The sequence below is a fragment of the Neolamprologus multifasciatus genome, chromosome 2 (genome assembly GCF_963576455.1).
Source record: "Neolamprologus multifasciatus chromosome 2, fNeoMul1.2, whole genome shotgun sequence".
NCBI classification, from domain to species: domain Eukaryota; kingdom Metazoa; phylum Chordata; class Actinopteri; order Cichliformes; family Cichlidae; genus Neolamprologus; species Neolamprologus multifasciatus.
Genome location: NC_140440.1, coordinates 17474177 through 17500390, shown reverse-complemented (window position 1 = coordinate 17500390; position 26214 = coordinate 17474177). Strand labels below are relative to the sequence as shown.

General features: G+C 43.4%; 2 protein-coding genes across 2 annotated transcripts; both read right to left on the bottom strand.

Moving 5' to 3' along the window:
- Positions 1-88: 88 nt before the first annotated feature.
- Positions 89-5558, bottom strand: LOC146524175 (cyclic nucleotide-gated cation channel-like). Its single transcript, XM_085132224.1, has 11 exons — positions 5439-5558; positions 5014-5103; positions 4678-4788; positions 4383-4574; positions 4200-4310; positions 3920-4026; positions 3275-3762; positions 2905-3183; positions 2708-2806; positions 1446-1823; positions 89-1323 (listed from the first exon to the last, which is right to left on the bottom strand). The coding sequence occupies exons 2-11, from the start codon at positions 5100-5102 to the stop codon at positions 1138-1140; spliced, it is 2040 nt and encodes a 679-aa protein (XP_084988350.1). The 5' UTR covers position 5103; positions 5439-5558; the 3' UTR covers positions 89-1137.
- Positions 5559-11846: 6288 nt separating this feature from the next.
- On the bottom strand, positions 11847-23192 carry LOC146524174 (plastin-3-like). Its single transcript, XM_085132249.1, has 16 exons — positions 23061-23192; positions 20020-20106; positions 18615-18766; positions 18242-18371; positions 17981-18113; positions 17820-17901; positions 17577-17742; positions 16660-16799; positions 15368-15463; positions 14929-15115; positions 14764-14842; positions 14559-14673; positions 13688-13821; positions 13329-13452; positions 13029-13153; positions 11847-12872 (listed from the first exon to the last, which is right to left on the bottom strand). Exons 2-16 carry the CDS (start codon positions 20078-20080, stop codon positions 12740-12742), a joined length of 1857 nt encoding a protein of 618 aa, XP_084988375.1. The 5' UTR covers positions 20081-20106; positions 23061-23192; the 3' UTR covers positions 11847-12739.
- Positions 23193-26214: the final 3022 nt, after the last annotated feature.

Sequence of the window (26214 nt, the reverse complement as noted above, 5' to 3'; positions counted from 1 at the left end):
ACATGACCAGAAAAACCTTCACACTTATGTATGTGTTAACTGTTAAGTTTAAGATGATTTGATTTTTTTTAAAGTTATTTAACATAAAAATACTATTGTACTTATAGCTGAATTAAGTCTTCCAACAAACTGGTCCATTCTCATAAACTCATAATTAATCCATGAAAAATACAAAGTGGCTTTGTGGAAGCTGCCTTTTTGTCACACAAATCTTAAATACAGTGGCCAAAGTAGACATCGCTGTAATCGTCTTTTATGTATGTGGCTAAAAATCAGTGGCAAGATGGTTCTCATTCTCATTATGCCATTATGCCTCCATTCGCCTCCTACACCCTTGCCCACTCTCCTTCCTCATTTGCACCTCATTTTCTTCCTCCTCGCCTCAAGCCTCATGTCCTTAAATGAATTTAGGACTTAAACATTTTCATTACTGTCAAAGTTAGCTAGTGTCAGCAGGTTAGGCATGCAAACCTGCTGTTTTCAGACAGCTAACAAAAAGCCACTAAAAAATGCAACAACAACAAAACATAAGCTAACATTATACCAGCTAATGTGAGGCTTAAGTGTCCTAAAAATCCCACTTTCCCTCTGATAAACAATTTGATTACATTCTCACATCGTAAGAGAGTTACGTTACAAAGTGTTCAAGTTCTGTGATGTTAGATGCACATCAAAGACAATTCAGCTGCTCAAAGTTCAGCCACATGATGAAGGAAAACATTCTGTTCATATCCAAGTTTGGTAAACTTTTTGACACAACTTTACGTGCATTCACTCGAGCTAGCAGTCAGTGCAACGCATGCCGTATCCTATGTGAAAGGGCCTTTGTGCAGTTGAAATGCGAGGGGTAAGAAAAGAGGATTGTGGTGAAATTTTACATACTGTACCTTTAATGCATGCCAAATAGTAGATTAAGACATAATTAGGACATAAGTCAGCTGTATTTTTCTTCTTTAGGTTCCCTCTCTCTCAAGCACTTTATTGCATTAATCTACTGTATACTTGCAATTTTATCTATATATTTAATCATAAAGGTGTGAGCAACTGTTCAGTGGTATTAAGAAAGCTTCAAACTAAAAGAAACTTCTAAGAAGAAATTATCCTAAATATTTCAGGAAAACTAATTTAAGACATTATTTAAAATCGGAAGGTAATTTCACTTCGCACACTGTCACCACCAGAAATACTCTCATTGCCATCAGCATCTGACAGGAAGCCGCTGCCAGTTGCTGCTGTGGGGATGTTGCTTTCCAGGGCCGTTATTCGCTGTTTCAGTCGAAGCTGGGATGAGTTGAATTCACTCTGCAGACGGGCCAAACACGTCTGAAAGTAACATCAATGTTATTAGTCATTCTAATTTTTCAAAAACAAAGAGCCATAATGCAAGAAACTGTGTTATGAGAAACAAGACCACCAGCTACAATATTTAGCATAAAAGTACTGACCTGCAACCGATCAAGACTGGTTTCTAGCCTCTCCACCTTCGTCTCCAACTCCTCCCCTGCAGACACATTCACTTCCTCCAGAAGTCCCTCCTTCATCAGGATGTCCCGCCCCCTCTGCTCCAGCTGTGCCCTGGCATGGGGAAACTCCTGTAGCGCCTCCATCAGGTCTTGTTTGGAAAGGCAGAACAGGTCAGAATATCCCAGGCTCCTAATATTAGCGGTGCGTCTATTCCCCATCTTGCTGCCACTGATGTTTAGGATGCTGATTTCTCCAAAGCAACTTCCTGCGGTCAGAACAGCTAACTGTGTGACGCCATCCTCCCCAACCACTGCCAGGCGGCCCTCTTTAATTATGTACATCTCTTTACCCACATCTCCCTTGGATAAAAAAGACAGACAAAAAATATACATTAGCATTTTTAACAGCAACACTGTATAAAGAGAATTATGACAACTGTCTTGATAACCGGGTATTGCTATGTTACTAGCTTCACCTACCAAGAAGTAAAGGTGCCTACGAAGTTTCTGGCTATTGGCAATGATATGGTCTTTTTTTTTTGGGGGGGGGGGGGGGGGGGGGGGTTTACAACTGTTATAATGTTTTGCTTGTACAAGAATGCACATGCATGTACAGCCCTGGATGTATGCATGCACAAGCAAATTCTATGTTTGATCCAATAGCTTGTAACAACAGGTCCTATCCCCCTTACTTCCAGACATCCTCCTCAGGACACTGGTTCATGGTTGAATGCCTTCTCCAAGACCACAAACGCATCTAGACTGGCTAGGCAAACTCCGATGCACCCTCAAATATCTATGAGGGAAAAGAACTCGTCCAGGATTTAACAACCAGAAAGAAAACCACATTGTTGCTTCTGGATTTGAGGTTTGACTAAAAAGTGGGCTTCCCTCTCCAGCACCCTGGCATAGACTTTGCTACGGAGGCTGGGATCCAAGTGAAGTTGACGGGAAACCAGCCCCCATTTCTTTAATCCAAAGGCACGCAAACCTCCAAAGGCATGTCAACCAGGACAGCCCCACCACATCCAGAGCCTCAAGGAATTTGAGGGAAGTCTCATCTGCTTCAGAGGTCCAGCCACCAAACAGTTTAGGAGAAGGCGTAAGAAAGTCGAAGAAAGATTTAATGAATTTATTTTTGTGTATGTGCTTCGTAAATTTTAGCAGAATTGTTGGACAATGACGTTGGACAGCCCTTGTATCTATTGTATATATACAGTTAGGTAAACCAGTAAACGTAATACCTTTCTACAGATGTAGTCTCCAGGACTGAAAACTTGCGGTCTGAGTTTTAACACCAATTCTACAAGGAGGCCTGCCTCACAGTCCTGGAAGATACGCACCTGGGTCCAAAAACAGACACAAAAGCAACATTTAGGAACTTCAGATTGTTTGACTAGTTTTTCCAAGTGAGGTAAAAGGGTAAGACATGGGTCTTTACCTTCTTAAGTGTGTCCAGGTGAACATTGATAGCTATCTCAGCTCTCAGTTTATTAGGCAGACTCTTGAGGACTTCTTGTTCATCAATTGTCTTCTGATTGGTCCAAAGGTAGTCAAACCAGCGGATGACACGCTGCTCCAGCACCTTGCTGACATGTCTGAAGTGCATGTAGTGTTTGAGTCCATCTACACGTGTTTGAAAGGTTGCTCTTGTTGCATTCATATTAGAAATCATGGATCCAACATTACCCACAATGGAGGCAAATATCAGAACACCAACCTGGAGAGAAATACCAGTAGTAATTGTTTTAGCAGACTGGAAAAACTAGTATACACCTTTTGTATAGGGTTTGAGTAAGCTATAAACCTACCAGAAAGTCAAATATCAGGAACAGATATTCTTCATCTCTGACGGGTGGAGGAGTTTCTCCTATAGTGGTCAGCGTCATGGTTGACCAGTATAGGCAGTATATATAACTTCGTGACAAGGTGCCGAACTCAGGGTCAGACGCATTGGGATAAACCCATGAGTCAGAGCCCAGTCCCAGGATTTTGGAGAAGCTGTAGTATCCGCAGGCATTCCAATGGATTATGACCAGGATGTACAGAATCAGTTTGCAGATGCGGAAAGCATTGGGGTAGCCCGTTCGTGTTTCTGTACGCTCAAAGAACTCAAAGAGACGGGGCAGGCGCAGCAGTCTGTTGAATCGAAGAAGCGGAGTGTAGCCGATTCCAACAATCAGGTACAAGAGGTCAGTTGGAAGAATGGAGCAGATGTCAAACTGACACTGTAACGTTCGAATGTAGGTTTCTCTCAGACGGCGCACATCTTTGATCATCAAGCCTTGATCCAAGAAACCTTGATGTACATAATAAATGTAAATACAATGTCCCACTTCTGGGATTTTTAGAAACCTGAGTTAAGATTCCATCAGGAACAAAAAAGAGGTCAGTGTCATAATATTTCATGTTCAGTAGTTTCTTGTCTGTTTCATGATGGAAACTTATCAGAGTACCTGTGTGAAGCCGAACAGCAATATCCAGGATATAGACTCCATCACAGGTGTAGTCCAGCACTTGCCAGATGAGCACGTTTCTCATCTGGAGTTCATCGAAACAAGCCCTAAAGAAATACAAACATCAAAGTGACAAAAATGATATCAATCTACTATTCCAGACACGTGTCATTGCCCCAGAGACGTGTTAGTAAGAGTAATAACACAAACAGGAATCTGCTTCTGAGAGGGAGTTTGACCGTTTGTATTAGCGGAAGCTATGTCAATGTCAGCTCCCTACCTGACAACTAGCAGGGTCCAGTTGTAAAAGGCTGCAGCACCAATCACCATCAGCCAGTAATAGTGCGCGTCATCAGATGGAGATAAGACCACAATATTACACTTTTTTCTCCTGACAGAGAGAACCACAGTAAGCATCAACCCAAGTTTCACACTGTTTGCATGTTAGCTGTTGTTTCCTCACGTGCGTCTGGAGCGTCTGATTTCGTGATCTGCCTCTGAGCCGGTACGGCTGTGGCTGAACCTGCTGGGCGGCGCCTGTATGTCCATGTTAGCGGGGCCTCTGAACCGCTCCAGGAAAGAATCCGGTCGCTCCGTCTCCTCAGCCAAACTCTTCTGCGCCCATTCTCTCAGGGTCATCACCATACTGACTATCCTGAAGACAAACAGGCAGAAAATGTTATTGTGGTTGTATCCAGCTAAAACATTCACTCTTGTACTGTTTTACTCCATTATCATCTGAAAATCAGCTATCATACCTGGACAGAGCGCCTCGGGCCCGAAAGGAATTCTGGGAACCAGCATCTCTCCTGTCAATGGCTGCCATTTGCTGTAGCTCTGAAGAAGTGTCGTCACATATTGACTGTCCTCTGTGTATTCATGCACATACAAAACACATAACACACAAACCATGTAACTCAGCAAACAGTGTGTAGAGCTTTCAACAACTTGAAACTAGAGATTATCCTTCTGTCCACTTGGACTAATTTTGCCATCAAAATCGCCCCCTGCTGGCCATGAGGAAGAATACGGATTTAAGCATCAACTAAACTGTAACAGTACCTGTACAGCATCATCGGTGTGTGTGTGTGTACCTGCTAAGTGTGCTCTCAGCTCGGTCACTCTCCTCCTCTGTCCATGTTTTCACAGACAGCCTGTGAGAATCCTGGACCAGACCCGTCATCCTACAGATGCAAACACAGCAACACTCAAGTCATTTTCATTTTGTTCACTGCGAAAAGAACACAAAACAACACAACAAAACACACACATGGAGCCAGGTCGGCTGTACCCAACCCAAGATCCCAAGCACCGTCAGAATATGTGTCAGAACACACACTCACGCGTGCACACTCACACCCACATATCGCACTTATATGGAAGGTCATCTAGTACGAGGTCATCCTTTGTTGAGCATCACCACAGAAACTAGATGACATAGCAACAAGCTGTACAGTAGTTATGACAACAGATCATAAGAGGGAGAGACAGAAATGCAAAAGTGATCCATTCAGCAAACCTGGTAACTGTTCTGATGCTCCAGCGTTCAGGTGGTCAGTCCATCAGCTCAGATCCTGTGCATCTCGCCAAAGTATTATTTCTTTCTAAAAACACAAAACAAAACTCAACGTCTTTTACAGGCTATAAGACACGATGAACAGACTCTAGTGCAATACACACATAGCACGGTGGATGGAATGAACAAATGTAACCGATAAAAGGAACGATCACGTGGTACTCGGGGGGGGGGGGGGGGGGGGGGGAAGCATCGTTTAAATTGCAAATTGTGTGTGTACGTGCATATATGTGTGTGTTTCTTTTCACCAGCATGCTCATCTGAATTCAAGAATCTCGTTTGAAGTGGCCTCTGATCTGGAAATGTGTCTTTGTGCATGTGTGTGTGTATTCTGCTGATTACTAAGAGAGATTTTTATGAGTGCACCTGCACTATTTCAGCTCTGTTCAGATGGATTACAAAACAACACAAAAATATACACATCTATCCAAAAATGTGTTTTCACCATGTGTTTTGATTGGTTGTGACGGGATGTTGACATGTCTGTTCAAAATGACAGAAAACACGAGTGCCTTTCAGGGTAAAAGTCATTTCTGGGATCGATTGTCACGTGTAATTGGCTCAGTTATTACCAGCACACATTTAGAAAGTGAAGCAGCTACCTCTCAATCATGATAGCAGCTATCCCGGCTGCAGTGATGACAAATACACCGCACTGCAGACACATTAACAACCTGTCAGAAGCTCAACTGACCTGTCCCAGTTTTCCCTCTTATATTGCAGGACAGCTGCAAATGTTTAAGCCTTTGTTTCACAAAAACAACTCCTGCTCATTTTAAGCCTGGAGATAGTCACCTTGCTGTATGTTCAATAAAGTTAACGCTACCTGCATTCCACCCATGTTAGGTCATGCTACTGTGCACACTGTCTCCACTGAAAACATCACTTAAACCCTTGATGGATTCTGCCTGTCATTTTAGCAAAATAGCAAATCAAATATAATGTCGGTTCCCATCAGTGTCTTAACACATTTTAACATAATGCTTTGTCTCTAAATCACAGCTTAGCTCCTTTTTGCTTCAGATAACTCTGGACTTGTATTTAACACTCTAAGTCAGGGGCATACATCAAACATAAGGCCCGGGGATCAGAATCAGCTCAGCAAAGAATTCCAACCTGGGCAGCTCAAAGGCTTTGGAAAATGTGAAGGAGTGCATGGATTTTGAACTTTAAACTGTTTTTTCATAAATTTGACAGATTTCCTGTTGACAAAGACTTTCACACTACACCAAATAGATAGATAAACAATTCAATGGAAAAAGTTACAGTTTTTCCACTACCTGCCACATAATAACCTACAATTTTATTCCATCCATCCATCCATCCATCCATCTTCATCCGCTTTATCCGAGGCCGGGTTGCGGGGGCAGCAGCCTAAGCAAAGAGGCCCAGACCTCCCTCTCCCCAGCCACCTCCTCCAGCTCCTCCGGGGGAACACCAAGGCGTTCCCAGGCCAGCCGAGAGATATAATCTCTCCAGCGTGTCCTGGGTCTGCCCCGGGGCCTCCTCCCGGTGGGACATGCCTGGAACACCTCACCCAGGAGGCGCCCAGGGGGCATCCTTGTCAGATGCCCAAACCACCTCAGCTGGCTCCTTTCGATGTGGAGCAGCAGCGGCTCTACTCTGAGCCCCTCCCGGATGGCCGAACTTCTCACCCTATCTCTAAGGGAGAGGCCAGCCACCCTTCGGAGGAAGCTCATTTCCGCTGCTTGTATCCGCGATCTCGTTCTTTCGGTCACTACCCACAGCTCGTGGCCATACGTGAGGGTAGGGACGTCGATCGACCGGTAAATTGAGAGCTTCGCTTTTACACTCAGCTCCCTCTTCACCACGACGGACCGGTGCAGCGTCTGCATTACTGCAGCTGCAGCCCCAATCCGTCTGTCGATCTCCGGCTCCCTTCTCCCATCACTCGTGAACAAGACCCCGAGATACCTCCACTTGGGGCAGGAACTCATCCCCGACCCGGAGTGGGCACTCCACCCTTTTCCGGCTGAGAACCATGGCCTCAGATTTGGAGGTGCTGATCCTCATTCCCGCTGCTTCACACTCGGCTGCGAACCGCTCCAGTGCGAGCTGGAGGCCCTCACCCGATGAAGCCAACAGAACCACATCATCCGCAAAGATCAGAGATGAGATTCTGAGGCCACCAAAGCGAAAGCCCTCCACCACTTGGCTGCGCCTAGAAATCCTGTCCATAAAAATTATGAACAGAACCGGTGACAAAGGGCAGCCCTGGCGGAGCCCATCACCCACCGGGAACGAGTCCGACTTATTGCCGGCAATGCGAACCAAGCTCTTGCAACGGTTGTATAGGGATCGAATGGCCCGTAGCAATGGGCCAGACACCCCATACTCCCGCAACACCTCCCACAGGACACCCCGAGGGACACGGTCGAATGCCTTCTCCAAGTCCACAAAACACATGTAGACTGGTTGAGCAAACTCCCATGCACCCTCAAGTATCCTCGAGAGGATGAAGAGTTGGTCCAGTGTTCCGCGACCAGGACGAAAACCGCATTGTTCCTCCTGTATCCGAGGTTCGACTAGCGGACGAACTCTCCTTTCCAGCACCCTGGCATAGACTTTCCCGGGGAGGCTGAGGAGTGTGATCCCCCTGTAGTTGGAACACACCCTCCGGTCCCCCTTCTTAAAGATGGGGACCACCACCCCGGTCTGCCAGTCCACGGGTACTGCCCCTGATCTCCACGCAACATTGCAGAGGCGTGTCAACCAGGACAGCCCTACAACGTCCAGAGCCTTCAGGAACTCGGGGCGGACCTCATCAACACCAGGGGCTCTGCCACCAAGGAGTTGTTTAACTGCCTCAGTGACCTCGCCCCCGGAAATTGGCGAGTCATTCCCCTCATCCCCAGACTCTGCTTCCTCCTCGGAAGACGCGTCAGTGGGATTAAGGAGGTCCTCAAAGTATTCCTTCCACCGCCTGACAATTTTCTCAGTCGACGTCAGCAGCGCTCCGCCAGCACTATACACAGTGCAGGTAGAGCACCGCTTTCCCCTCCTGAGACGCCTGACGGTTTGCCAGAACCTCTTCGAGGCAGTCCGAAAGTCTTTTTCCATGGCCTCTCCGAACTCCTCCCACACCCGAATTTTTGCTTCAGCCACTGCCCGAGCCGCATTCCGCTTGGCCCGTCGATACCTGTCGGCTGCCTCCGGAGTCCCACAGGCTAACCAAGCCCGATAGGACTCCTTCTTCAGCCTGGTGGCTCCCTTCACCTCTGGTGTCCACCATTTGGTTCGGGGATTACCACCACGGCAGGCACCAACCACCTTGCGGTCGCAGCTCAATGCAGCAGCTTCGGCAATGGAGACGCTGAACATGGTCCATTCGGACTCAATGTCCCCCGCCTCCCTCGGAATGCTGTTGAAGCTCTGCCGGAGGTGTGCGTTGAAGATCTCGCGGACTGGGGCCTCTGCTAGTCGTTCCCAGCACACCCTCACTACCCCCCCCCCCCCCCCCCCCCCCAGGGACTCTAAGAAGGCTGGGTACTCCAAACTGCCACTCGCCGCATAAGCGCAGATGACAGTCAGGACCCGTTCCCCGACCCTAAGGCGCAGGGAACAAACCCTCTCGTCCACCGGGAAAAACCCCAACGTACCGGCAGCAAGCCGAGGGGATATTAGAATACCCACCCCAGCCCGCCGCCTCTCACCAGGGGCAACTCCAGACTGAGACAGAGTCCAGCCCCTCTTCAGGAGACTGGTTCCAGAGCCCAAGCCATGCGTAGAGGTGAGCCCGACTATATCTAGCCGGTACATCTCAACCTCACACACTAACTCAGGCTCCTTCCCCACCAGAGAGGTGACATTCCATGTCCCTATTGCCAGTCTTGGCAGCCGGGGGTCAGTCCGCCAGGGCCTCCGCTCCTGGCCGCCACCCGGCACACAATGCACCCGACCCCTATGGCGCCTCCTGCGGGTGGTGGGCCTGCGGGAGGATGGGCCCATGTCTCCTCTTCGGGCTGTGCCCGGCCTGGCCCCATGGACTAAGGCCCGGCCACCAGACGCTCGCCCTCGGGCACCCTGTTCCCTCGGTGTTCTTTTCATAAGGGTCTTCTGAATCGCTCTTTGTCTGGTCCCTCACCCAGGACCAATTTGCCATGGGAGACCCTACCAGGGGGCAAAAGCCCCCAGACAACATAGCCCCTGGGATCCCTGGGACACACAAACCCCTCCACCACGATAAAGTTGCGATTCACGGAGGAATCGCAACCTTCTATTTACTAATTCTTGTACATGTACAATAACAATATTAAGACATCTCAGGGATTAAGTGTTTAGCTAAAAGTCTTCACACTGACAGAAAGGGGATTTTCACTGGTCTGGCCCACTTAAGATCAAAGCAGGCTGTATGTAAAATTAGTTAGTTAAAACAAGGTTATGGATCGCTAGCACTGCTATTGTTTGCTTGTCTGTGCATACATTTGGCTGTGATTTGTGTTTTTGAGTCCTAGGACCCGCCCCCTGATGATAGATGTAGTATAGTGGCTTCTGCCTCGGCTCTTTCTGCTCCTTTACGCTCCCTCGTAAAGCAGCAATCTGGCCTTTGTGTTAGGTTGCTGTTCCTTTTTGGTTTTGTGCTTTCAATATTGGTTAATATATGAGCTTCAGGAGCCTCCCCATGATCCTGATAAGGATAAGCAGAATGGATGAATGGATTGATGACTATGACCTCATTAGAGAGTAAATGGTTGTTGTGTTCCAGCCTTACAAGCCAGCCGTAACTGCGTCCTGATAGTTTCTGCAAAGTTTATGGAAATAATTTGTAATCTTATTATTAAATCTGTGAAAGGACTTCTGTGACAGGACTGCTGCTATCTACCCAAACGAATGTGACTGGAGTTTTTAGAACTTAGATCTTATGTTATTTATGCCTTTTTTTGCTGCTCTTTTTTTAAACTTATTATTTTAAACTGTATTTATTATTTTTAAACTGCATTGCTTATTGCACTGTAGAGGCTGGTGAGAAATAGCATTTTGTTTCAGGCTGGGTAACACCATATGAAATGACAATAAACTTCTTGAGTCCTTGAGTCCTAAATATAAAAATAAGTAAAATGGCCACTTTCCTAGGACCAACTGTTCAACTATTGGCTAATGTGAATCTAATCAGCCAATCACAGGGCAGCAACCCAATGAATTTTTGGCATGATTGTGCAGGAAACACACTGAAGTTCGGTTTGAGCATCAGAATGAGGAAGAAAAGGGATTTAAACAACTTTAAATGTGGCGTGGTTGATGGTATCACACAGGCTGGTCTGTGATCTGCTGGGATTTTCCCACACAACCCTCTCTAGTGTTTACAGAGAGAAGAGGAAATATGCAGTGTGCAGCAGTTCTTCTGGCAAAAATAACTTGTGGATCCCAGCAGTCAGAGGAGACAGCCAGTCTGCTTCAAGCTGACAGGAGGGCAACAGTAATTCAAAAACAACCAAGCCATGCAGAAGAGCACCTCTGAATGGGCAACAGTGTAAGCAGATGGGCGACAGCAGCAGAATACACACCAGCTGCCGCTCCTGTCAGGTAAAAACAGTACATTGATGCTACATTTCACACATACTCACCAAAACTGGACAACAGTAGATTGGAAAAGGGTTGCCTGCTCTGATGAGTGTTCTTATTTGCAGCACCTTCATGCTGCCTTCTATCAGTGCTGGCAGGTAGTGGTGGTGTAACGTGTGGGCTGATGCTTTCTTGGCACACTTTGGGAGTATTGAGCATAAATGGCACAGCCTACCCGAGTACTGTTGCTGACCATGTCCATCCCTTTATGACCACAGTGTATGCATCTTCAGATAACGATCAACAGAGCTCAGATCATCTCAAAGTTTCTCGAGCATGAGTCCACCACCCCCCCCCACCCCCCCCAGTGATATGGTACTACAAGGTCATTAAGATAAGATGGGACCTGATTATTTAAGACCTTGTATGTGAGGAGCAGGATTTTATAATTCTGGATTTAACAGGAAGCCAATGAAGAGAAGCCAATACAGGAGAAATCTGCTCTCTCTTTCTAGTCCCTGTCACGACTCTGAGTGCTCTTAGAAATTAAACTTACATTTATCCATGATATCCTGTTTCAGTAGACCAAGAAAATTCAGAGTAGCCTCAGCTGTGCCATCAATTAAATGTAAAACAGTCTTTAATTGCTAAATACAAATAAATATAACATCGTGCTATTTGCTACGTGATGGAAGCAAAATCTCAATAATAATATTTAAGGAAATGGAAATGAATGACTGCTATTGGTTCTGTTCAGTAAGTAAATGGGTGGTTGTTGCAATAACATGCTTGAAACGCCAACAGAACAAATCACACAGAACACAAAACTAGATAATATATGAAAAAAGATTTTATGGTTTACCATAACAGACGTAATTGTGCACACAACACATTGAAAGTATTGCTCGCATGACTTTAAATTTATCTAAACCTTGACTAAACCTTTGAGGTTGTTTATTGCAGTCATCATGGCAGCAAAAGCAGAGCTACTGAATTCAAGTGTTATGCTGGAACAGACTGTCTACAGACAAAGTGTCAATGCTAGAAAAAAGCACTACAGATGTGCTGTTCTGGGTTAAAAGTCCTAGTCAAAGCATTTAATAGACATTGAAGGTTAAAACAGGTTTCAGTTTTATATTCTGTGAATATATTATCTGCCTATAATGTAATGAAAGATTCTACATGAAAGATTCTTATGGCTCGAGAACAATAACTGACACATGGGAAGTTGAGAGGAAAAAGCAGCTGAGAAAATGTTAAATATGTTCAGGAATGGAGGAGAGGCAGCATTAGGTGCTTCTATGTGACATGTGAAGTAGTTGTTTTTGAATATTTGCCACGTGTCATAACTTAAAGACAAACATAAAGACACAATTTCATATTTTCTTAACAGGTTTCCCGTTCGCACAGTCCTAACATGCATGGCTCAGACCCTGTGATAGTCAGCGCTCTATTAGATTCATCTCAGCAAGCAGCACAGACGATGATCACCTCGTAAATGATCGTAAAAATGAGATCCAAAGAAAAGCCCCAAACCAAACCTCAACCTTTATATCATGTAGCCGTTAAAGAAGTCCCGCTTTACTGCACTTTACTGTTTACACTCAGATTGAATTCACTCTGTTTTGGTTAGCTCAGAATAACCACATAAAACAACAACACAGTACATCTATGCCCACTACACGTGTGTCTGTTTGTCTTTAGGTGCAAGCGTGTCTCCTTTAAGCTTTCTTCATCCCTCTCCCCATCAGGCAGGCGAAGATGGTCATCACCATTTTGGGGTTGATCTCTACCAGGTCTTCAGGCAGGGCATAGACTTTGGCACCAATCTTCCTCGCCATGGAGATGGCATACCTGGAGAAAGGAAGGATGGTAAGTATCACCTGATCATCACAACGTTGATGTAATAATCAGAATGCCCCACTGCCAGCTAAGGTTCTAGATAGCAATGTAATAAAATACAAAAGCCCAGTAACTACTGGAAACAAACAGAGCAGCAGAGGTGATTACTTGGCATTGTTCAGTTTGTCTTCCTCTGACAGATATTCCTTTTTAACCAGCTCAAAGTTGACACTCTGCGGCTGGATGGCATCAATCAGGTCGAGAACTGGCAGACTGCTACTGATTATTTTGTCCTAAACAGAAGAGCACACAAGCATCACACGTCCACAGCTGGCCTTTCACTTTTCACAAGCAATAATCCACAATGACAAAACAGAATATACATGTGAGAATATCTCACATTACACTAGTAATTGGCTAGTTTGTGTAATGAATGCATACTTTCTCTGGCAAAGTGTAACTTTTTACCTTGAAGCTTTTTATAGAGGAAGTCTTGCCAGCGCCAGACAAAGTTTTGTTGACCCAGGAAATGATCACATCATCTCCAGCAACTTCTCCATGTCCAAGGTCTTTGAGGACATTTAACGTGTACCTGCATGTGGATGTGAGAATATTAGCCTCATTACTGAGCACTATATTTCCCATAAGCCCCGGTGTTTTTAATCATCAGTGCAACGATGTGCCTCATCATAACAGCTCAGTGCATTAAACTCAATGAACTTGGTGAGAGAGCTCTGACTTTTTCGGTTTCCATCCTGAAACAGCAGCACCCCCTATCTGTCCTCGACTGTACTGCAAACCCAACATAGGAATCAAAAGAAAATCACCTCCTCATCAGCTGCCACACCAGTCCCAGGGTTAGAATAGCTTTTCCGTCGTACAGGTCCTGTCCACCAATCCCCACCAGGACAAACCCGGCTTTTTGCCTCCCCAGCTGCACGGCGTAGTTACAGTTTTCAATCTGCAGTGCACACAAAGACATTTTTGGGATCTGCAACTTGTTGTTTACACTTTATACACTGTCCCAACTTTTTTTGGGAATCCTAGTTTTTACACGCACACAAACAAAACATTGCAAATTTCAAAAGCCATATTTAATTTATAGTAGAAAACATATCAAATGTTTAGAAAGAGTGGATTACCATTTTAAATAATAATACTAAAAAGGTCAATCTGTAGATGCAGTTTTTTCTAAATTCTACTGTGAGTAAAATATGGATTTATGAGATTTGTTAATGTTGTTGATGGATGGATACATTCTGGATACATTCTGTTTTTACTAACGTTTTACACATTGCAGCATTTTTTAATATATTTCACGAGTCATAAGTTCAGCTTTCAGGCTGATCTAAACACTAAGACAGTTTTTCTATCCTTGGCTGTCATCGCTGTGAGTAAGATGTCCTTAATATGATCACCTAAGCTTAGACTGTCAGCGTACAAGCTCCATACATCTGCTGACTAGACTGTCTCTGTATGAGGGGCAGCCAATAAGAAAACAGTTGTCTTAAAGAGACGGGAAGAATGTGTGTCGAGTGTGAAACAAAACAAGGTGCTCCACCAAGACCCAATCTAAGGCATAAATATATGGAGCTAGAAATGAGCATCATACACACCCATTAAATGTGTATGTGTCGTTTCCACGTGAACATCTTTTATTAAAAACTGTTCTTTGAATGAAGCAGTTTGTGTATTTACCTTTTTTAAGTGGCCTCCTCCTGCTTTGAATGGAGGGCGATTGACTTTGTCCCATTCCACTGGAACCTTAATCTTTTCATAAAGCTGCAGAATCACTAGGGCATCCTGCAGATCACTGTACACACACACAGTGGCATGTGAGGTGAACATGCACATGTAAACTACATATCAGAGTGTTGCTAAACGGTACAGATCGCACACTGACCCATAGATATGATGAACATTTGGAGAGACGCCGAGAGAGTTCATCCAGTTCCTGAAAGTTCTCTCCTCCCTGGTCTCACCTGGAGATCGCGAAAGACAGAGTCAGCCACAGGATCTTACCTCAGCGACTACAGGAGCGAGAAAGTACATGCTCATCCATGCTTACTCTCCACAATCCACTCTTGGTTCTCTGGTTTAGTGAGAGCCGGGTGTTTGTTGAAGAGGGTCGCCACGAAGGCCATGTTGAGCTTAGAGTTTCCACTCACGACATCGGTGGCAGTGACAAACTGCCTGCAGCCCAGACGGTTGGCCTGCTGCAGCATGCACTCTGCTCTCTTTACCAGATCCTGCTCCTGTGACACACACACAGGCACAGAGGCGTGTGATATGCATGTATTTAAATGACAGATTCATCCTCTGTATTAGTTCTATTTTCAAGTGTTCAAATAAAGAAATTGAACCATTTTCTCTGACATCACTGGGGCATTTTTCTACTGTGTGTGTGTGTATGCAGGGTGTGTATGCAGGGTTAGGCCTGACTAGAACAGCACTACAAACAAAGAATCTACAAGGCAAACGACACGCTGCCTTTCAAGCAAACTCACATATAGACCGCTCATTTCAATGTTAACATGGGGAACATCCTCTTTGCTGCCATCTGGGGCGATCTGCTCGAGCAGGTGGAAGTAGGCCTTGGAGTCCTGCGTGGGAACAGAAGCGCACAAAGGCAGAGACAGACCCGTGTCAGACTGCACTCATGTTTATTCCCAGCGCTAAAAAAAAGATTCTTCACCGTCAACAAACATGAAGGAGTAAAATTCAATTAAATGTAATATTTATATTCTACTTGTACTTAGTGTAGTTTGATTAGTTAAAGTCAGCATTTTGAGAATAAACATGCATTTTGAGTGACATTTATTCATTTATTCAGGGTTGATTTCAATAGCATTATGTGTTGTTGCAATATGTCACAATACTCATGCAAAATAAATGTAAATGTGTGTTTAATGTGTGCAAATGTGTGCAAAAATAAAGTGCATTTACAAATTTTTATATGAAAGCAGAATACAGTTAATTGCAGCCAACTGCAGAGCCAACCTGCCTTTGCTTTTTAATATTTTACTGAGCATCTATTTCAGCCGTCCCCAACCTTTTTTGCACCACGGACCAGTTTATGTTGCGGATAAGGTGTCGCGGATAAGCACTACAAAATGAAAGCAGCACCAGTACCAAAAAAAGAAGATTTATTCATAACAAACGGGAAAAGACCCCGGAAAACAGAGTTAACGATAAATACAATACAAAATAACGATAAAAAACCCAAAAACCATAAATTTCACACCCGAGCCTCAACTCTTGCGCCCCAGTACCAAACGACTCTGGGGGTTGGGGACCACTGATCTATTTAATTTGACCTATAATTATTTTGCTCATGCTGGGCTTTGGTGGAGACAATCAGTTCATCCTCTACCTGTAACAAACTATCCTCTGTCTTTAAAGCGTCCCTCCCCTTTAGCCAGCTTCCCTCTGATTGGCTGTCCCTCATGAAGAGAAAGTTCAGAGGAAAGCAGGTAGCTGTGTTTAGCCTGACATGACCATATCAGATATGTGAACTCAAACAGATCTTCTGTGAAACGTTCTTCTGTTACACAGGGACTATTTGTGCATATTCTGCCCTCATCATTTAAATATTCTAGTTTAATGTTTAATCTAAGCAACTATTCAAACGCCCGTGTGTCAGAGCTACAACCCATGAATGCAGTGTTTATACTGTCACAGGCATATTACCCTGAAGAGAATGTGATTTTTTTAAATTGTGACCCAACATCTGTAAAAGATCAAATAAGGATTCAGTTTCTGATAGCAAACAGTGAAGCGACTGGTTACATTTTCTTACCTTAACATCAGCAGAAAAGTTTGATATCTTCATTCCGACTTTCTTTAAATGGAAATTGACCCAGCGGAGCAGCAGCTCTTCAGGACTGAGCTTCATCAGTTGCTCCAGACTCTCACCTTCCTCTAGCAACGCTGCAATAGCTATACAGAGAGAGAGGAATGACTCTGGTGCCTAAACTAAACTCCAGCATGTATTTAAAGGACAACTGCTATATAAACTTCCATGTTCTGATCCTGGGACTCTCCTGTTTTTATCCGCTATAGTTCGTCTACTGTCATTTCAGCTCCTCTTCTCATTGGCTGCTCCTTACAAACAGAAGGTCTGAACAGTGAAATGAGCCAAGAGTCGAAAAAACTGTCTGAAATGGAGCGCGCTGAAGACAGGAATTAAATAAACTCATTATCTGAAAGTTCAGCCATCGGTCTAATTGTGTATATATACAGCCTGGACAGGAAACCCATCACCACCTGGTTCTAACTAAGCAAATAGGTAGGAGCCTTCCATTAACACACAGACACATCCTGTACATGTGTACGGTATGTGTCTACTGTACGAGCATGTGGGGGCAGTGTTATAATCTGGGCCTGCTTCAGTCAGTTCAGGATGACAAAGCCAGGATTCACTGGGCTCAAACTGTCAAAGAGGGTTCAGATTTTGTCAAAAAAGTCAGTGCAGCTTTGGAAGTAAATGTAAATGTAGAAGTAAATGTAGTGACACTGCATAAGCTTAGTGAAGAGCTAAAGGTGGTTCAATGTGACATTTTACAGTGAGTCACTTTTTTGTGGCCAGGAAGTGAAATGATAGAAAATATAGGAAAACAAATAATGGGTCCCCTTTAAATTGTGTTTTACTTTTTGCATGTTTGCAAAATTCCCTCTCCACAGACAAATCTATCTGCAAATCTATCTGTGCTCCACCTTCATTGCGGCTCAGCTCGATATCGGCAAACAGCCCTATCTTGATAATTTGCCAGAGGAGCCCGAGCACTAGATGAGGTTTCCCCTCCTTCAGATCTTGAGCTCCGATGTTGACGACCTGGCACCCGATGGCTGAAGCAGAATTCAGAGCCAAGTTCAGATTCTCCTGTAGGATATGAAGGGTCAGGGGTTAAATCGCATTAAGCCAGCACGCGATTAAGATGTGAAAGGGAACCAACTTACCTGTTTGGTGAAAGGAGTCAGTTTCTTTTTGTTGATGGTTCTCTCGTCGATGGTGTCAGGCACAGAGAGGTTGATGAGTTTACTGAAACAGTGAGCGTGAGGGAAGCATCTTAGCGCACTGCCTGAACGTGACAAAAAGCGTCTAAAGAAAACTGCTTTACCAAAGCATGATGCCATCTCCGACAGCTTTAAACAGATCCTCGGTGTTGGGGTTGATGGGGAGAACGTGCTGACAGTCGGGATCCTTCTCCAAAGCCGAGTTGAGGTAGTTGGCAAAGGCGAAGCGCTCCTGCTCTGAAATACGACATAGCCAAGTGTCAGATCTGTTTCTGCGACGACTAAAACCTGAGGCTGTTTGATCAGAGAGTTCTCTGACTCCTCTAGGCGGTGACACCACACATATTATATATGCCGTTACTAACCAGAGATCGAATGTTGAGTTCCTGCACTTGAGAGCTCGCTGGTGCCCCCGATGGCTACAATGCCTTCTTTCTTGTTGAGAGCTTTCCTGAAACTCTGGGCTATGCGGTCGTCCTTGAGTTCCTTAAAGAGCTGAATATATATGCAAACACACGCTAACTTACAGACAATTAAACCATGGTTACTGTATATTTGTCAAGATAATAACCAATATAAGTCATTTATCACCTAATATGTTATGGTAGTTTGCCTTTCTTTACAGTACATTAGTATATAAAGAGATTTTTATGTAACATGTTTACTTTTTTTGACTGCTGTGAGTAAACTGTTAGTAAAGCTGTGAATTACTACAGTTAGTTAACTAGTGTTACCTACAGCCTCGAACTCTGATAATTCAATTTTGCTGTCGTTGTTCAGGTCCAGCTTCTGGAGGAGTTGTCTGAGCTGATATCCGGGGACAGGACAGCCAACCTCTCGGAAGAGATTGCCAAGTTCGGTGGAGGAGATGTACCCATTGCCATCCGCATCTACACGTGGTGTGTCAAGACAGGAAATGAAAGAGAACTTTACTTAAGCTTAAACTTCTACTCTTTATTTCTTTATTTACAGTTTTCCAGATATGCAGGGCGAGATTTAAAGTGCTGCCATTGTGACATGCTAAGAGTCAGTGCCCTAAAGTCTCAGCTTATGTTTACTTTGTAGTATTTTCCATTGAAATGATGTGCAAATCATGGCATTCGTTTCTCTTCTTACATGTTACACAGTGTTCCGACTTTTCTGGAGTAAAATATACTGAATTGCTCCTTTAGTGCAGCGGTCCTTTTTTCCTCCACGGATGGTTTAATGTCAGACAATATTTTCACGGACCGGCCTTTAAGGTGTCGCGGATAAATACAACCAAATAAAATGATACGACCAAGACAAAAACTGTGTTATTTTGTAAATTTATTAATATTAAGACAATTCACTGTGTAATTGTGTAACTTTATTAGCAGCGTCCTCCTGAAATGCACCAACAACATTGAGCGTAACATCCTCCTCTCTGCCCCTTAATGCTCTCTGGTCGCTATGGTAATGCGTAAATATTTCTTTCAAAATAAGACACACGACTACAAAACATATATAAAGTACATGAAAATATATAATTCACCATAACGCTAAATCAATGAGAGGGGAGACAATGACACCTGAAGTGTGTTGTTTATGCTCAGCCTGCTCCGCAATTTTGTTTTGGTAGAACAGCAGAAAACCATGCTTCACACAGATAGTGTGTGTGTGCTGTTGTGGCAATCTTGGGATATTCTGCCATGACTTTTATCCAAAGTAGTTGATGTCTCAAACATACTTTTAAAGCTTTTAAAGCAGTTCGTGGGTCTTTTGTGAATGGGAAGTAGAACTCAGACTCTTTTAAAAGCAAAAACAGGTGATTGTGCACTAGTAAGTTTTTTATTTTTTCTGTGCGGCCTGGTACCAAAAAAATGGGAAAAAAGACCCAGTGAAACCGAGTTAGCGTTAAAAACCCTGAAAATCATCAATTTCACACCCGAGCTTCAACTCTCGCGGCCCGCTAACGGTCCGTGATCCGGGGGTTGGGGATCGCTGCATTAGACAATAATGGGAACGTAGGCGTATCAAAGCTTCTGTCTGCCAGATCCTGCACACGTACACAGGCGTGCACAAAGAGGCACTTTTCACAGTCATGTACATCACACAGTCAAAAATAATTCATAGATTTCTGCAATGTGAACGCACACACACAAACACACACATTTTTACTCACCCACTTTGTTAAAGGCCTCCCTTATCTCCGCCATCTCCTCGGCACTGAAAGACTTTGACATTCCGACACCTGTGAGACACCTGACACCTACACAGGCAAATGATGCATGTAAGTGCTGTGTACCAACTCCGGACACGTCGCACAGAGCATCAGGAGTAATGACCATAAAAGGCTTTTAAATGCAGATTCCTTATGCATGCATTGTGACTGAACTGGCTGCAGTGCTTCAGTCGCCCTGCGCCAATAATTTTGTTTTTAGCAGTGCAGATTTATCTCAGTGATTACATCACTGCTGGTTGGAATAGCATTTCCCAGCTTTCCGTGATAGCGCTTAGTTTCAGTTACATGGCTGCTCTTGAATAAATCAGTATGTCTCAATATGACATACAGACAGTTGTATTACTGTATTACTCATTATTTCTGCATTTACTGTTAAATGCTTCTCTCAACCTGGAGCCAGCTGCAGATCTCACACAGCAAAACTCTGATAACTACGTTAGCAAGAAGTCGGTAGCTTGAGCTATCACAGGCAGGGCTCTTTAGAGCTGTAGTTACACCAGCCTATCATTGCTAAAATCTTCTAAAAGAATAAAACAGACGCCACGGGCATTCACTGGCCAGTTCCTCAAGTGCACCTGTTCTTTGTTGGCATACTTTAGGCCTCTTAGTACCAACCGAACATCATTTAAACACCATCTCAAAAGGACTTTGTCTCAGTTCCCTGTATGCAAATGGCCTGCACAGTCACCAGATCTCAGTGCTAAAGAGGACCTCTGGGACATGATGGAATGAGAAATTTGCATCATGGATGTGCAGCCAACAAATCTGCAGCAACTGTGTGATGTTATTGTGTCAATATAATAATTACAGGGGCGATCGTGGCTCAAAGAGTTGGCAGTTTGTCTTGTAACCGGAAGGTTGCTGGTTCGAGCCCCGCCTCGGACAGTCTCGGTCGTTGTGTCCTTGGGCAAGACACTTCACCTGCCGCCTACTGGTGATGGCCAGAGGGGCCGATGGCGCGATATGGCAGCCTCGCTTCTGTCAGTCTGCCCCAGGCAGCGCTTTGAGGGCTCTGAAGAGCGCTATATAAATGCAATCCATTATTATATGGACCAAAATCTCTGAGGCACGCTTCCAGCACCTTGTTGAATGTATGCCATGAAGAATAAAGGCAGCTTTGAAGGTTAAAGGGGGTCCAACTCAGTACTTAAAAGGTGTAACTAATGAAATGGCAGGTGAGTACATTACAGCATAGAGCCTGAGTGGTATAATAGCCATACACTAATATCTTTATTGAAAGCAGCTGTAAATAGAAGAAAAGAAGCTTGGTGTAATGACACAGGTTGTCCAGCAGAGCGGCTCCAAATATGCAGCTGGCACCAATTTCCATTTTCAATGTCAAATTTTCCAGCAATGATACCAAAAATATTAAATGTTATTAGGGATCATTTCGTACAGCCATCCAATAGGCCAGTGACTATCAAAGTGTGGGGCCCTGGTGGACCACGCAGGTACTGCAGGTGGGCTGCGGTAATAACAGAAATTGAACTAGAAATTAATTACATGCATACAAATACATATTTATATTAATACATTTATTAAAAAATATTTATATAATAAATGAGTTTTAACAGTTTTCTCACTCAATAAAGTTTTTTTCCAAAAACTGAGCTCGTATTAGGGCTGCATCTCTTGAAAAAATCTCTCATGTACCCTGATCATGTTACAGCATGACAAACAAATTAACAGGCAAAGCTGAGCGTGAATATGCAAACAGTGGTTTCTCAACCAGATACACATGGATACAGGCACTTGAATACAAGCCTTCTAATATCTATAAAAACTAGAAACAAAAATGCCCCTCCCATGTACTCTGTTAAGAAGACAACAGTGGTGATCAGACGGCAGTTAGCTATACCCACGGTTATTTGAATAAAGAAAGGAAAAGCATCTCTCCTAATGCAAACCAGCCCAAATATGTGCACATTATACTACTGCTTTGAACTGGTGCAAACAGCATAGAGGTATTTAAAAAGTGTTGCTGTTTTTTAATGTTGATTTTACAAGCTAGATTTCACAGGTTTTTAAGCTTTTAAAGGCAAAAAATGTGATTCGGATTATTTCAAAAATATTGTATTATGATCTAAACATTTTAATTGTGCAGCAACTCTTTCACAATACTCAGTTTTATAGGAAATGTACATATCATGCCGCCACCAGGTGTCACTGCTTTAGGAAGATCAGACCTTCAGATGGACGTGTCCTTGCCAATAAATCCAAATCCTTTTATGAGTATTATTATTAGTGTTTGTGTTTGTGTGTGTGGGGGGGGGAGGGGGGGAGGATGACTATTATTTGGACAAACCGACCACCTCAAAATTGCCCCTCTGTTGTGAGACGTGACACTGACTGAACAGCACTGCAGCACCGGAGCCCACTGTAAAAGTTTGGCTGTCTGCATGCAATTTGTACTGCAGATTTAGATTAGGCAGAGCCCGTGCACATGAATGATGTTTATAGCTTATAAAGCCTGACACATGCTCAGTGTGACGACGTCCAGCCGCTGCTGCTGCACCGTCTGTCAGTCACATTCTAGCACTCACTGAGAGAAAAAGACACTTTCACGTCTATTAATGGTGTGGCTGAAGCCTGAGTGGGAGTTTTATCAGACAGGCTGCAAGTAACGCACATTAGGCTGTAATAATATATGCAACTTAGACGTTATATAGTATTCCAAGAAGACAAAGTCATGAAATAAGAATAAAAGTAATACACAAGGTGACATTTTGCTTAACTACCATGTGTGCATACCATGAGCCATCTAGCCCACAAATACTGCGTATTTTAGCATATGTTTAAATATCATTGAATACAGTCTCTACAAGCATCCCCACATAAGCTGTAAAATGTGATTTCTAAATGAATGAATGGACAGCTGATGCGTCGCAGTGAGTTTTAAATTTTTTTCTTCCGATGCATAAAAGTCTTTACCTCCTGTCATTAGTCACGAAAAAACGCCCTGAAACTCTCATTGTGCTTACCTGTAGGATGGGGCAAAATCACCCGGGGAAACCAATCTCTCTGTCGGCCTCCCTATGCCCCTCTGTCCCGTTTTCTTCTGATGACGCCGCCCGGAGAAGGGAGCCGCTCCGCCCCCTCGGCGCCACCCTTTCACTTAACCAAGCCTCCTCCTCATGCCCGCGGTCATGTTTGAGCACCAAGCAAAAGAAAACACTGTCTGTGGTGTTCTTCGGAGACAATGGCGAAATTTACCAAGAACATAAAGTTCTGCACTAATGAAACAGAGAGAAACGCGAAGACTCACTTATGTCCAACTGATATGTAATGCTAAACAAATAAACTGCAGTAACACTAACAGTAGCTTAATTAGAATTAATAGCTTGTGTTCATCAACTTCAAACAATAAACTCTTTGATGGGCAGACTTGAAGTACATTTTATATAAACTAATGTAAGTAGTTCTAACATTTTTAGCCTATTTACATTAAAACTAACTATAATCCATCTGGAAGCAGGTCTCATATCTGGCATCTTTTCACAGCTTTGATAACTTATTTAACAGCCACTTACAACCTTTTACTTAATAAGGGAATTTTTGGTATGTTTAACAGTAGAGTAAGAAAAATTTCTAGATTATTTAAATGGAAACATATATCAATATATTGTACATGTAAACATGTAAACAAAGGTAAGCACTAGGTTGTGAAAGGCAACATGTTGCCTTCAAAGGATACTTTTAAGCTTTTAATAGTGCAAATGTTCCTCACTGGTTCGCATATTTCACACGGAAAAATTAAGCTAATATGTGGAAGTATTTATTTGAAAAGAAACTCAAACTGAGCAACTTATTCAAAATCTGTGAACACCCCGTTAGCTTGGTGCTATCTTGGCTACATAAAGTGCTCATATGAGTGTAACTGTAAAATTTCTAAATTAAAGTTACAGTGTGTCAAATCTCACCAATAACAGGATTCTCTCTTCTTACCTTCTCATCTCACTCTTCATAGTGACAGTAAGCTGTTAGTCCATGTTTATCTCAAAGTCTCCACATCTATTTACAGTGATCACTGATACATTTTGAAGATATCCTAGACTTTTCTGTCTGTAAACACCGCAGTTTTAGCCACGGTTAGCTGCCTTTAGCTACTGTTAGCTGCTGTTAGCTGCTGTTAGCTACTGTTAGCCAGCGTTAGTAAAGTTTTTGTAATCGTTAAATTAATATCAAAGCAGTTGCCACACCTATGTGCCACTGAAAGAACACCATTGGCAAATGTTTATTTAAAGTCAAATCACATGTAACTGCTATGTGCAGATAAGCAGAAGAAACTTTAGTATAAAACATAAAATAAATAAAACATACACTCTATCAAGAATACCAGAAAAGGGACCCGTTTCTTTGTTTGGGCAGCATGAATCCAAAGTAATAGCCAACAAAATGGTTCAATGAGATAGTAAACTCATTATATCAATCTCAAATTCTAATTTGCATCACCATCAGTCATGTGCTTATTTTTAAATTATAGTCTGCTTCAGATTATTCTACAGATTATTACATTTTCTAAAACAATATGTGTAAACAGTCAGAGCCCTGCTGCTCCTACCAGTCCTTACATGTAGGAATTCCTCCTGCTTCTCTTCCCATTCCTACTCTTCTCATACCTTTCCTTCCTCCCCCTGCTCTGTGATGTCTCTCTCCCTCAGTGGACTGATGTGTTTCATCTTGTCAGAACTGTCACAATTCCTTGATTGTGCCAGACACTGAGCAAGACATTTCCAAAAAGCCACACAGAGAAGGCATGCGATTCATGGCTGTTATTGTAATGAATGAATCCAGTAATGCAGCAGTAAACTGAAACCAGTGTCTAGTCGTTTTTGTAACCTTATACTAGACTAATGAGTGCTGGATTAGACCGCACTGGCTTGTGCACAAAACACTGTGGCTAGATGCAATTGAACCTGATTGTCATAGAGAATGAGCTCTGTTTGCCAAAGCTTGGATATATTGAGTAGTCTTTTAACAAAACAAAAAAATCTCCTCCAGCCGGCCTGGGGATTTGTCTTTAACTGACATCAATAAATAGCAAAGATCCTTTTTATTCAGTGTTGTGGTTATAGAAGGGCTTTGGCAGAAAAAGGAGCATCCAGAAAGGTCACTGTGTCACCTCAGCTGATTTCTACTAATATACCTTTACAACCAAAGTAATAATAAACTATAGTTAAGTTACTGCAGCTCAAGCTCAAGTTAACGATCCATCTAACAGCAGCTTAGTGCATTTGCAACAACTGTGATAACGTTCGTGGCTTAGGAGGACACTGGTGTTGGAGTGGATCGGCCTCTGGAAGGCAGACTTTTTGAAGAATCACCTCATGTTTCATTGGAACTAAAAACAAAAGGTCAATTATCAGCCTGTGCTCCAGTTTTGTAACTATGTTCTCACTGAAAGACTCCAAAATCATTGGAAATGTGTTGAGTATATTCTGTGTTCACAACTTAGCTCCAACTATCATTGTGTGTGTGTGTGTGTGTGTGTGTTGAGTTCACTGAATCACTTCTGCAGCTATAGAGGAAGCATCTCTCCTGCCCTGTACACGTTGCAGTCTAAGGCACAAGTGCATTTGCATTGTACTATGCATGTATTTGTAATTATGCATACCTGTTTATAATCTGGTTTAAACTCACTCATTTTTCCTTAAATCTGTTGTGTAGCCTGTAAAGGTGCCTGAGTGTACTGATTTATTATTTAAGATTGGAAGCACAGCTGCTCATATGTGACTACATTTTTTTAATACATATATTTTTAAATAAAAGCCAAATGCCACCCTGTTGAAGTTGGTCCAGATCATATGCTCTGACTCCAGCCACAACTACGATCAGTTGATCTCGGTTTGGTGCCAGGAGGAGGAGGAAAATTTACAGATTTTGAGGAGCGCAAATATGGACAAAACCTTTATTTATTGCATAAAAGAACAAGAAGGTGATGGTAAAGTGTAAATTGCATCCAAGACAGAAACAACTGCCTTATACTGCTGACACAACACAAGCTCTTTGCAAGCATCCGCACAGATGCAAAGCTAGCACCTAGAGTGATGTTATAGCTGAGTGCATACTGACCCCAGTCCAGCAGCCACAACATGAACTTACACAGGGAGCAAAGGCAGTGCTGAGCAGGCTCTG